The sequence below is a fragment of the Bubalus bubalis genome, chromosome 8, assembly GCF_019923935.1.
Source record: "Bubalus bubalis isolate 160015118507 breed Murrah chromosome 8, NDDB_SH_1, whole genome shotgun sequence".
Taxonomy (NCBI): Eukaryota; Metazoa; Chordata; class Mammalia; order Artiodactyla; family Bovidae; genus Bubalus; species Bubalus bubalis.
Window position 1 is genome coordinate 27,280,521 of NC_059164.1, and position 13,608 is coordinate 27,294,128.

A 13,608-nucleotide genomic window follows, 5' to 3' on the forward strand; every position below is an offset into this window, starting at 1 on the left:
CAGGAGGAGAAGGGCGTGACAGAGGATGAGATGGTTGGATGGCATCACCAACTCATTGGACATGAGTTTGAGCATACTCTGGAGATAGTGAAGGACAGGCAAGCCTGGAGTGCTGCAGTCCATAGGGTTGCAAAGAGTTGGACACACCTGAGCGACTGAACAGCGCTATTAAGGGAAAAAAAAAGACAACAGGTGTTGGCAAGTACATAGAGCAAGTAGAACTTTTGCACTATGTCCATGAAGATACAAAATGGTACAACTGCTATGGGAAAGAGTAGAGAGGACCCTCAGAAAGTTAAATGGAGTACTACCATGTGATCCAGCAATCCCACATTAGGATATTTATTCAAAAGAATCGAAATCAGGATCTCAAAGAGATACTAGCTCTATGAACATTGCAGTGCTAGCCAGCATAGCCAAGGTATAGACACAGCTAAATGTGCATTGACAGATGACTGCATAAGTAAATGTAATAGATGCATACAATGGAATACTAGTCAGTGTTTAAAAGGAAGCAAATTCTGCACTATGCAACAACATGGATAAACTTTGAAGACATGTCAAGTGAAATAATCCATTTGCAAAAAGACATACATTGCATGATTCCACTTACATGGTATATAAAATAATTAAATCCATAAAATCAAAGAGTGGAATGGTGGTATCAGGGGATGAGGAGAAGGGCAATTGGGGAGTTATTAATCCATGGGCATAAGATTCCATCAAGCAAGACAAATAAGCTCTAGAGTTGTCCTCTACAACATGGTACATATAGTAAGTAATAATGTATTGCATACTTAAAAAGTGTGTTAAGTAGTTAGATCTCATGTTAAGTATTCTACAATACAATTAAAAATAAAATACTGATGATACAAAATAAAAAATAAGACTAAAAAATAAAGTGGTTGTATAATTTGAAATAAAAAGACAAATAGAAAATCTATATTTGGAGATTTCAAAATACAGTCTCTCATGTGTCAAAAAAAATCATGGTAAAAATTAGTATTTTGAGCTGAAGTATTATGGAACTATAACCTGAATTTACAGACAAATGTAAGCTTTAAATGCATATATTGAAAGAAAGCTTAAAATTACAGACAGAAACACAGAACTCAAGAAATTAGAAAATCAAAGCACAAATTAAACATGGAGTGAGTGAATGAAATATAAAGAAACAAAATAAAAACAAGCATACAATATATAAGATTAATAATGTCAAATTTTAGTTCTTTGAAATAGTTCTCAACATTGATAGAACTCTGGAAAGATTGGTTGAAAGAGAAATCCTACATTACCACCTCTCTGAATGAAAAAGGGAACTTTACTAGAGATTTTAATGTATTAAAAAGATTATAAGAGAATTGTTTTTTTAAAACCTCATGTAAAAGAAAATTGAAATTCTATTTGAAATGGAAAAATCCTTGTAAGAATATAAGCTTGCAAAAACTGAATCAAAAAGCCAGAAAACTTGAACACTACTATAATTAACAAAATTGAATCTTCAATACTAAATATACCTGCAGAAAACACCAGACCCATATGGCTTCATCAGTGCATTCTGCTAATAATTTATATTGTTTTAGACTAAAGGGAAAGATAGGAAAAGAATATTTCACAACTGTTTTTTTTTTTAAACTAGTATAATATAGATACCCAAACTGAAAATAACTTTATAAGAAAAGAATATTACAGGAAAATTGTGCTCATAAATATAGTAATTAAAACCCTGTACAAAATATTAGTAGTTCATCATTATCTTAAAAACCCATAATTGTGTTTAGGCCACAAATGTAACATATTAACATTCCAAAATTAGTTGTTATAATTCACCACATTAAGGGGATGAAGAAGAAATGTGACCATTTCAATAGATGTTTAAAAATTAGTTGAAAAATTAAATACTGAATTATGAACTACTTTTGGTAAACTGGGAATAAAAGGAAAATTTATTAACTTGATAAAGGATATCTACAAATATTCTATAGTATGCCTCAAATTTAAAGGTGAAATCTGAGAATTTTTCTTTGAAATAAAAAACATGACAAAGGTGCCTACTCTCACTGCTTCATTTTACCATTATATTTGTGGTCCCAGACAGTGCAATAGGGTAAGAAAAAGAAATTAAAAAATAGTAAGATTGGAGTGGCATAAATAAATCATTATTCATAAGACATGACTGTATATTTAGAAATCCTATACAAAATCATTTATACATTATTAGAATTATTAAGTTTAACAAAATTGATTAAAAATCAGTTAAAACATCAATTAAAATCAATTATTTTGATTTAAAAATGAATTATCTTTGTTGATTTTCCTGCTCTTTTAGTCTAAAAACATGCCCTGATTATGGCAGGCAACTAAGAGGAAGAATCTGCTCCATTTAGGTCAGTTGATTTTGGAGAGCCACCTAAAGCCTATCTCCCATGTTTTAAGGGTACCTGGTGGGTCAGATGTTAAAGAATCTGCCTTCAATGCAGAAGACCTGAGTTCGGTCCCTGGATCGGAAAGATCCCTTGGAGAAGGAGATGGGAACCCATTCCAGTATTCTTGCCTGGAGAATTCCATGGACAGAGAAGCCTGGAAAACTTCAGTCCATGGGGTTGCAAAGAGTTGGACACGACTGAGTGACTAACGCTTTAACTTGTTTTCTTTTTCCCCATATTTTCTTTCAATTAATCCTTTCTCCATTCATTCAACTTTTTTTTTTAGTGCCTATTATATACTAGGCCCTATCTTTGCCTTTACATTGGTTACAACAAAATAGAGTATGACACACATGACTGATTACAATACTGTGTGTTGAGTAAACCAGAGTATTTGTGTGCAAAGGAGACAAAGAGGTGGAAGCAATTTGCTCCATCAGAGGATTTTAGACGAGAGTTCAGAGCAGACAGTGTTTGTGTTAGTCCTTGAATGCTTTAGTAAGGTTTCAGTTCAAAGAAGGATGGGGAAAATAAAATTCAGAGGGAACAGAATACATAAAGGTGTAAGAGTGTAAAAATACTTGGCATATCTGAGAAATGTAATATAAAATCTAAGATTAGTTAGTAGATCATTTTCTTGGTTGATGTGTGCATCTATCCTCGCGTACCTGTTATATTTTGTAAAATCTGATTAGCTTTTTTTTCTGTTCTTTTCTGAATCACGAAAATAATAGACATGATTTCCTTGTCTCTTAAGTACAAAGTAAGTTTTGAGCTTCTCCAAGGATACCCTTGCCTATTTCCATTAGTGCCAGCAAAAATGATTTTTGATATTTTAAATGATCTGGTTCTAAAGAATCTAAAAATTATTTATTCACAACATTATAATGGCCACAACTTTTATGATGCATTAAAATAGCTATAGTACTTAGAAATTACATGGTATGTGCAACTTAACAAACATCATCTGAATTGTATTAATATAGTATTGTAACTTTCTGTAAAAGATACAGAAAAATAAATATCCCTGTATTGAGTCTGAAAATCTATATTAAGAATTGCTGTAATGATTGCATTTAAGCTTTAGATATAGGAAATCTAGACGAGAGCTTCAGATGTCAAGAAGTTGTGTTAAAATCATCTAGTGTATCTTACAACTATTATTACTTGATGGAATTGTGCAACAAAGATGGCAGGATAGGTGTGATTTCCTACATCTACATCTGTTTTATCTAGTATAAAACATGAAGAAGTTCTTGGGTTTGCATAAATTATTGCAATACTTCCTTATTTATCTTTTAATAGTTCTTACTAACATTGAGTAGCCACATTGCCAGTATTTTTGCTACATATTATCAGCCAAACTAAATACATAATACAGCTTTACTGTATATTCTTTTTCCTCCAATTTTATAAAATATGACTATTTAATATTTTATTACAGCTAGTTATTAGATTTTACTAATAATGACCAATACTCATAAATATTTATAAAATAGATGCTTTAGTTACATGTTTTAGAGCTTATAATTGTGAATTATTAAATCAGCAAACTCTTCTAGAGAAGATAACTCAATTCTGTGGTCCTCTAGACAAGGTTTTAATTTTATGAAAACAGAATCTAAATGTTGCTTGCCTTCTTGCCAACTGAGAGTATTACCCACTGCCTTCTCGGCAGAGCTACTAGAGAAAAAATAAAGAACCTACATTGAGAACCATGTGAATTCAACTCTGTCTATGTGTATACATTCAAAATGAAACAAATTGGGCAATTTACTGAAGGTTAAATCCTCTAAATGACATTCACCTAAAACATGCAGGAAAACAGTTTGGGAGGCTTAAATTATCAATGTAATTGCCTTAATTCTCTAGGTTACTTTCATAAATAGACACAACTTTATCGTATCTAACTGAGGATTCCAAATTGGAGGTTTAGGGCTGTTTGTATTTTTACTCTTAACACCCTGAATCACCTTTATTTTCTACATAACCTAAGTCCTAAAAATAGCCCACAGACCTAATGTGAGAGCATTCCAGAACTGAGGTTTTCACGTTCATGCTCTGCTGTGGCTCCCGTTCCAGGAGCCAGCACCTTTCAGCGTGTCACCATGTTCACCCTGAAGTTGCAGGAAAGCTTTTCTAAGAACCAAATATGCTGATACAATGTTGTGCCTTTGTTCTTAAGTACTCGAACACAGAATGATATTTCAGAACGTTTTATTAGGAAAGTCTACCTGATTTCTATGAAAAATTTTTCTCTAAGCCCCGAGACAGAAGTGAAAGGAAAGATTATTTATGAGCAAGGTAGCTCAACCCTGTCTAATTCTTGGGTAAGAGTTTTCCAAGTAACCTTCCGTTTATGATTCAGGAGTTCCTCTGAGTTAAGAGGGTGTTACTAGGGTAACATATTTTTTTAAGATACTATCTGAAATACCAAATTTTTAAAAAATGATTTTTAACCAATTTTAAGTGGTTAAAACTGCAGAACGTTTCACTTTTTTTTTTTTTCCTTCCCCTCTGGCCAAACTATATTGCAAGTAAACCTTTTGATGTTTTAAAAGTTTTTCTTAGGCAGCTAAGAAAAACACCCTGGAAAGTTATATTTAGTGAATCTACCCACGTATAAATATCCCTGAGCTAGTCTGCTATCCTATGGCATCTGGAAGAAAGGTGCTATTGTTGTAGATTCCATGACTGAAGTATAGAATAATCAATTCAAAGAGACCCTGGGGGGAAGATTCACTCGCATATGCTGTGGAAACTTGGAATCCGGAGTTTTTTATATTTTTTTTTTTTCCCTACAGATGAAGGGATATAAATGAATTCATAGTTTAGCACAATGTCTAATGACATCATTTCCCATTCTTGCCTTATAATAGTTTGGTATGTTTGAGAGTACTAGCTTTAAATTTACCAAAAAAGCTTTTTTTGTGGTTGTCAGTCCCTTTTTTACTATTACTTTCCTTGCTTTCTGGGTCACACTAGCTAGACAGCTATTTTGTTTGCAAGCACTCTGGCTGTGTAGTTCGTCCTGCTCCACACCAAGCCATATCACCAAGGTATTCCCCAGGGATGCATCATGAGATTTAGTCCTGCCAGAACACTCCATAAATTACTTAAAGCTCTTCTTCATTTCTTCGAAACAATGTTTGCTGAGCTTCCCCATGAAAAATCAGTGTTATTCCAGAAGATCAGGATAGATTTGCAAGACAGGAATTTGTCCTGTGCTTCCACGTCAGTATCTGCATAGATGTGAATACAGTAGAAGCCTAATGAAAGTGTACAGTTATTTTATCTTTGGTAAAATATTTGAAATTTTTCACTACTATGTATTCAGTAGCAATTGAATAAGAGCAGCTATGTCCCATGGCTTTCTGCTGTGACATATCCAAACATATAAGGTAGTTAGATGCAAAAACACTGCGGAAGTATGAATAATAGACTTCCCACCTTCTGTCTACTTCAGCTTCCCTGAGGTTTTGTCTGCAGGGCCCGGCCGCATGTACACACATGATGGAATTAGTTCTGTGAGGAACTTACAAAAATTACACAAGTAACTCGGATTTTTAAATACGACTAATATACAGACACGCACCTGCTTCAGGCACTTCATAGATTAGTTTTGTGACCAACAGAAAAGCCCCTTGGAATTTAATTATGTTGCTGCAAAACAGAAAATAAAACTGGCTACACTTTTGGAACTGATATCAGCAAAATGTTAATTAGCTCTTGGAGCAAGCTTTTTTTAAGGTTGTTTCAGTTTGGTTTGCTTCTGTCAAACTTACAAAGTCATAATGTCCTGCTCATGTTATCATTTGCTGTTCTTACAGCTGGAGCCACTTGCAGAAGATGTTCTCCACCAAACTCCAAATATGAATGCCGTTATTTCTCTACAGAAGATCATTGAAATTCAAAGTATGTCTTCAAATTTTCTTAATATTTCTAATAAGGTACTCATTAAACATATATTGAGAATTGAGGATATGAAAAATATATTTGAGTTTTTCAAATGTAAGGAATATATATGCAGTAATTATGATTTGCAGCTCCTATGTATTCATACCTAAATGTGTTATTGCCTCGCTTTTTACTGTGGCAGTCTTGCACTGATAACAAATTTGGAAGATTCTGGATTTAGAACCTTGCTTTTCTCATATTTTCCAAGAGTGTTTGGATTTTCTTCATTACTGCCACTAAGTATTTACACAAAACAATGAAATTAACATAGAAATTGTGATTATATTGTCCAGTGTTAACTGAGGTAAGTTATCTCCTAGTGATGTTGGAATTCACCAATAATTTACTGGTTTTAAAGAAAAAGTTCATGAGAAAGCCTACTACAAAATCCAACTGAACAAAAAGGGAGAGTTAGAGACTTTTTTAAACTATCCAGTTCCTTTCACATCAGTGTTAATTTATCAGGAATTTTTCTTTTTAGATGATAACATGCATGAGCTTGCTCACACACATGTGTGTATACATACACACACTGAAAGCAGGCACAAATTAATATAAAAGTTAGTATGAATGGGAAAACCAAATGGAAAATTAAATGTGAAGGAGGATTGGAAAGTCCTTATTTTGCCACTGTTTTGTTGATGTTCGGTCATTCAGTCGTGTCCAGCTCTTTGCAACTCCATGGACTGCAAGACTTCAGGCTTCCCTGTCCTTCACCGTCTCTTGGAGTTTGCTCAAACTCGTGTGCATTGAGTTGGTGATGCCATTCAACAATCTTGTCCTCTGGGTGTCCCCTTTTCCTCCTGCCTTCAATCTCTCCTAGCATCAGGGTCTTTTACAGTGAGTCAACTCTTCATATCAAATGGCCAAAGTATTAGAGTTTCAGCTTCAGCATCAGTCCTTTCAATGAATTGATTTCCTTTAGGATTGAGTGGTTGGGTCTCCTTGCTGTCCAAGGGGCTCTCAAGAGTCTTCTCCAACACCACAGTTCGAAAGCATCAAATCTTCAACTCTTTTGTTGAAGCATTTTTTTAAACACAGGAGGAGAAGCCACCTTCCATCTATGTCTCTGAGTCTTTGTCTTTGCTTGCTCAGTAGTAATTTGGAGATATGGTTGTGACTGGCATGTTGTGTAATCCATTCATCTTGTGCTTATCCAGTCTCTTCTAACACCTCACTAAGGTCATCAGTAGTAGAAAAGTTATCTACTTTTTACACATAGATTCTTGTTTTCTGAGTATCTTTTTTCTGCCATTATACACACAGATTATTAAAAATCATTGTCCCTGTATATATTATGTTCACATCACTTCCAACTGGCATTCTTAAGTACTTATTACATGTTGATACATAATAACTGGAGCACTTATCAAGGCAAAGGACAGAATAGGAACAAGGAAGAATTTTTAATATTAGGAAGTTTGCATTCCAGTGAGTGAGAGGCACCAAAATAGATCATTTTAATAGAAGTCACAGCGTGTGCTGAGATCATGGACAAGAAACAGACCTTAAGCCCCTTTCAGCCAGAAGGAGAAGTACTGGAAAGTGAGAAAGGCTCAAGGAAGGTTAGAGGAAGACTCCTTGGCAGTGATAGGGCCTGAGCTTAGTCTTAACGTCTGAACAGGATTTTGGCCAGATGAAGAAACAGGGAATGTTCTGAAGGAAATAACAGTTTCACATAGGTATAAAAACTCATGGTTTATATATATCTTTAGAAACTGTACTGTTGACTTTTGCATTGGATCTAACTTCCCAGTAATGACTTTGCCCTGCGTGATGTTTTTCCTCTCACCACTGACGTTATTGTGTGACTTGTGCAGTCTGCTTTCGCCAAACAAACCTGTTTGACTTTTGAAAAGAATTTACTGTACTATCAGAATTTCTGTGTAAGAATTATGCCCCTGTGGATTCTGAATCTGTGTCTTCTGCTCCAAAATGCATTGCAAATATCCAACCCTGACCACTTCCCCCATAAAAATCTCTTTCCTCCTGAACTCACTTGAGTATTCCACCAAGTTCTGTTTAGTTGCTCAGTTGTGTCCGACTCTTTGTGACCCCATGAACCGCAGCATGCCAGGCCTCCCTATCCATCACCAACTGCTGGAGTCCACCCAAACCTATGTCCATTGAGTCGGTGACACCATCTGACCATATTATTCTCTGTTGTACCCTTCTCATCCTGCCCTCGATCTTTCCCAGCATCAGGGTCTTTTCAAATCAGTCAGCTCTTCACATCAGGCCAAAGTATTAGAGTTTCAGCTTCAACATCAGTCCTTTCAATGAACACCCAGGACTGATCTCCTTTAGGATGGACTGGTTGGATCTCCTTTCAGTACAAGGGACTCTCGAGAGTCTTCTCCAACACCACAGTTCAAAAGCATCAGTTGTTCGGCACTCAGCTTTCTTTATAGTCCAACTCTCACATCTATACATGACTACTGGAAAAACCATAGCCTTGACTAGACGGAGACCTTGTTAAATCTGATACTTCTGTAAACCTCTCACATTAACATGGAGATTTTAATGAGTGGTGTTTTTAAAATTTTTCTATTGTTTGAGTTTTTGTGTGTTTTATGGTCTTTCAGTCATGGTTCCTTAATTATATGATAATCACCAGGAAGATGGAACCTATCTTCTCACCCTACTTGTACATGCAGGCAGGGTTGGTACCAGGGACAAGGATTGAAGTACAAGGGAATTGGGAGTTGGCAGATTCAAGGAAGAATGACTTGAATAACCCATCAAGGCCCTAGGGAACCAAGGCTTGTATCAAAGAGGGCTTCTGAAGACAGATTCCTCCTTCTGAGTCATGGATTCAGTATGGTATCATGGATGCTGTTATAGGCTACTCAGTAATTATGTGTTCCTCATGTCTATTCAGAAAAAGCCTGGTTTTACCCATGAATCCTTGCAACCAGATACCATACAACTCAAGGGAAGATGAACTTAGGCCCAGCTCCAGGGCAGCTGTTCTTAGTCTAAGGCTCAACCCACTTATCAGTGATTGGTTAAGAGTGGGTGTGGGCCCCAGTTATGGCCAGAGAGAATCAAGGCTGGCTTCATGGGCTTTGAACAGTGTAGTCATATGGGCCCCATGTTTAGAAGGCTCCTGTCAAGGTTTAATACTGTTACTCTTGCCGCCTTGAAATTCTCACAAACTTTTCAGACAAGGAGCCCACATTTCAGTTTGCACTGTGCCTGAAAATTATGTAGCCTGTCCTGATGAAAATCAAGGTGCTGGTGATGTTAAAAAAAAAAAAAAAAAAAAAAAAACACACACACACACATATTTACCAAAACATGATTTGAGAGTAGCATCATCACCATAAGCAGAACTCCAGTTGTGGCTGAGAAGGCACTGAATGGTGGGTCGAGATGGTGAAAGAAAAGATACATACACGAGGATAGTGATCTCTCATTAGTTGGGACACAAGGTGAGAATTTGTACAGAGAAAACGGCTCAGTCCTGTGGCTTTGACCACTGTGTGGTACATTTTTGTGTGTTTCTTTGAATTGTCTGTATTTGGGGCTACTCTTCCAGGCTAAAGAAACAGAAAGGGACTGTGTAAAGTCTATAATGCAGTAAAAGAAGGTGGTATTTCAGTGGTAACAAACTGAAACAAACTTAGAAAATCAAAATCATAGGTACCTGACTTAACAAACAATGCTATATTTCCTGAAAAACTATAAAGTTGTACTGTAAGTTTTATTTTTCCCTGTTTTATTACACACTTCCATGTCACATGTTTTATAACACACTATCATGTCACATTCCTACAGAGCTCCAGGCCCTTGATTAGACACCCCATCTTACCTTTGGTGGGGAAAGTTATCAGGACTCATGAAAACTTTGTCAATCCCAGTGCAAAATGAAGATGTGTGAATGATTCCTTGTTAAAAAATATTAATAATTTCCAGAAAATGCCAGCAGAGCATTGAACCAAGAATGAGAGCCCTTCTGACCATGGGGTCCTTTGCAGCTGCCCGGGCTGCCTGTGTAGGAAGCTTGCTTGAAGGTAGCCTTTGTTAAACAGGGCAGCCGCCTCTTCACCTGTCTCTGAGTGTCAAACAGGTGACTCCTTTTAACTTTAAGAGATGTTCGAATTTCCACTCACTTCCTACCCCAGATTCAGAAGATTCTTCTGTGCTGGGGTTTGGGACTACAGTATCGGAAAAGCATGTAAATGTGGAGAAGCAGGCCTTGGAGCATGTGGGAAGCATTCAGGCAAGTTCCTCGACTGCCTTGTCCCAAGACAGAGAGCAAGGTGCTGACAGGCGTTATGTGGTTTTCTCTTTGAGAACTGAGCCCCCCAGCTGAGGGTATGCAGGTGCTGGAGGCTGTGATTAGCGTTGGCCCTTTGCCTGGCCACATGGATGTGAGTATTTTGCAGCGAAGTCATCCTTGTTGCCCTGTCCTTGTTTATACTACTTACTTAGCTGAGAAGAAAAGGCCTTACAAGGCAACAGTAGGGCAACTATTTCTCCTGACAGGTAAAGAACCACCCCTCAACCCCCACTCCCACCCCTGACAGATAAGGGTGGGTTTCAGCTTAGGATGGTGGATGTATACAAAGATCAGCCATCTCTGATGAGAGGGAGGTATGGTCAAGCAGTTTCACGTTTGCACATGCGCTTCACTCAGCTCACCAAGTCTTCTGCCTCATCCCTACTCAGTTTTCAAGACTTAGCTCAAATGGTATGTCTTTGGGACGCCATCTTGAATCACCATTCATCCCTAGTCTAGATTAGGCATGTTTCCTGGGTGCTTCTCATGGCAGAGATTGTTTTTGCTGATGTTCTTTGTTTTCAATTGCTGTATCCTCTGCTGTGCAGTGTCTGAAATGTAATAGGTGTTCTGCAAACATTTGTTGAATGAATGAGTCAGCTAATACGTCAGTATTTGCCGCACTTTTTTTTCCTTAGCCCAGACTGACTTTTTAACTAAGGTTATACTCCTTGGTTCGCTCAAGCAGAGCAAGGGATTAAGAAGTACAGGCAAAACATCCATGAAAGCCCACTTCTTCACTCTCTTTTACAACCCACAGTGATGAGTCACTTCTAAGCTAGAAAGAACATGAATTACTTGTGAGCTAACCATTTCCATTGCTAAGCTTGGAGATGGCAGTTCTCAGAGTTGACTGGCCATCTATAATCACCAACAAGCATTGCCAGGTAAAAGTCAGCCCAGAGAAGGAGAAAGGACTATCATATGTTTATAGCCTTTCCTGAAATCCATCCTAACAACTCGCAGTCCGTTGAACTCTTACCTTCGTCTAAATAATGTGAGAAGCAAGATTCCCAGATATCATGTTCACAGCAGTCCTGGCCCATGATAACACTTTCACTGATGTTGAAAGGAAGAACCATGAAGTGAGTTTTCCATAAAACTAAATTTATATAGTTTGAAAGACTGTAATTTTAAGTTTGAGAAACATATAATGAATGATGTTGATATTGATCTGTGAAACCTCAAAATTTGGAAACCACAAGTATATAGTCATGGTTTCCTTTTATTTATTTAAATATTTGAGAAAGAAGAGTACTCCTTTTAAGTGTCAACCAACTTTGTAGACCTCTTGCATGATCATAGTGGTAATCACAGTATCTTTTGATTTGTGGACCAAGAAAATATATATGTACACAAGGATTTGAGGATTCTTTGAAAATTTTCCTGCAGCCCTCCAGTGGTTTGCAGCTGACAAGTTGAAAATCACTAACATAGGGGATTTAAAAATAATATGAATATCAGTGTAATCCTCACCAGACATGTGACAAAAAGCTAGCCACTTAACTTTCCTACGGAATTTCCAAAGAAATTACTTGACATGTCACCACACTGCTTTTCTAAGGTGTTGCAATGTGTCCAAAAAATGTCAAATCAGAAGCAGAGTCATAGAAGAATTCTAGGAAGTTTTTCCCTTTTCCCCCACTTTCATCTCTCTCTCACTCTAGGAATTCTTCCCTTGTTTAGTAGATTGGGGTCTTAGAATTCCTTATTATGCCAGCCACAGCAAACTGATGACATAGGTCAGAATGAGGAAGGAACATTATTTGCAATGTCACCATATGATCTTGTCAGACTTGTATATCAGTGGAGAAACAACATCCTTGTCTCTTGCACATGAAATTTGTCAGTATGGCTAAATTTATCTGTATTTTTTAAACTCATACACAGGACACACAGCATTATTTAGGGCAATGAGAGTTGCATTTATGGTCTTCTGAATTTACCCAACTTTTGAGACCAACATGAAAAGGGATATGATTTTCCCATTGTAGGACAATATACCATGTAACTGTGTAATTGACTACAAGATAATTGGTTATCCACATCATTCAGGCAGCTGCAATGGGCAGAGCACACCCTGTCACCCATTCTGCTGCTTCTGCTGCTGCTGAGTTGCCTCAGTCGTGTCCAACTCTGTGCGACCCCATAGACGGCAGCCCACCAGGCTCCACTGTCCCTGGGATTCTCCAGGCAAGAACCCTGGAGTGGGTTGCCATTTCCTTCTCCATGTCACCCATTCTAGAGAAATAAAAATGGAATAAAATTTTCTCTGGGAGATCAGAGGCAGGTATAGTTGACACCGTCTCCTTGTCAGAACTCTACTTAATTTATGTTTTCATATGTTATTGAGTGAGTCACTTCCTCCTCCTCCTCATCCTGTCTATGGTTCTTCTTTCCTTTTCCTTCTCCTCTTCCTCAACACATTCTTTCTCTTCTCCCCCTCTTCCTTAATCTGCTCCTTTTATATTATATCAATGTCCTCTGTTCAGAAATTACCCCTAAAAGTAACAAATGATTTTGGAAACAAATGGAGGGATATTAATTTTGTTGATTTCATTTTAACTCTATTTCCATTGTTGATAACTCCTGGTAATACAAACACTGTTGGTGTTATATTAGTGGGTAATCAGAGAAGGTGCCATCCAATTATCTTGGTGATTAAGATATCTGAATAGCAATTAATGAAAAAAAAGACTATTAAAGGTAAAATTTGCTCTAGAGATGACAGCATCTATTCTTATATGTGAAATACCATTTTCAGCCATCTCCTCCCATTATTTTAATACGCTCAACCTACCCCCTTCCCAAGGAGAAAAGGTATATATGTAAATCCTTTTACATCAGATGATCCAGGAGAAAATCAGATTGTTTCTAAGTTGAAAGGAATTTGTATACATCTTGTGTTGTGAGGAAATTGTCCAAGATTTTGACCTCCTG

The 13,608-nt window shown here is 37.0% G+C and overlaps 1 protein-coding gene across 3 annotated transcripts in view; it reads left to right on the forward strand.

The window, feature by feature from the left end:
* Positions 1-13,608, forward strand: part of HDAC9 (histone deacetylase 9) — a 1,051,976-nt gene that overhangs the window by 1,001,783 nt on the left and 36,585 nt on the right. For all 3 annotated transcript variants that reach the window (XM_044946509.2, XM_044946510.2, XM_044946511.2), the window contains exon 24: positions 6,257-6,341. In XM_044946509.2, the coding sequence (XP_044802444.2) occupies positions 6,257-6,341 (85 nt within the window). The remainder of the gene's footprint in view (positions 1-6,256; positions 6,342-13,608) is intronic.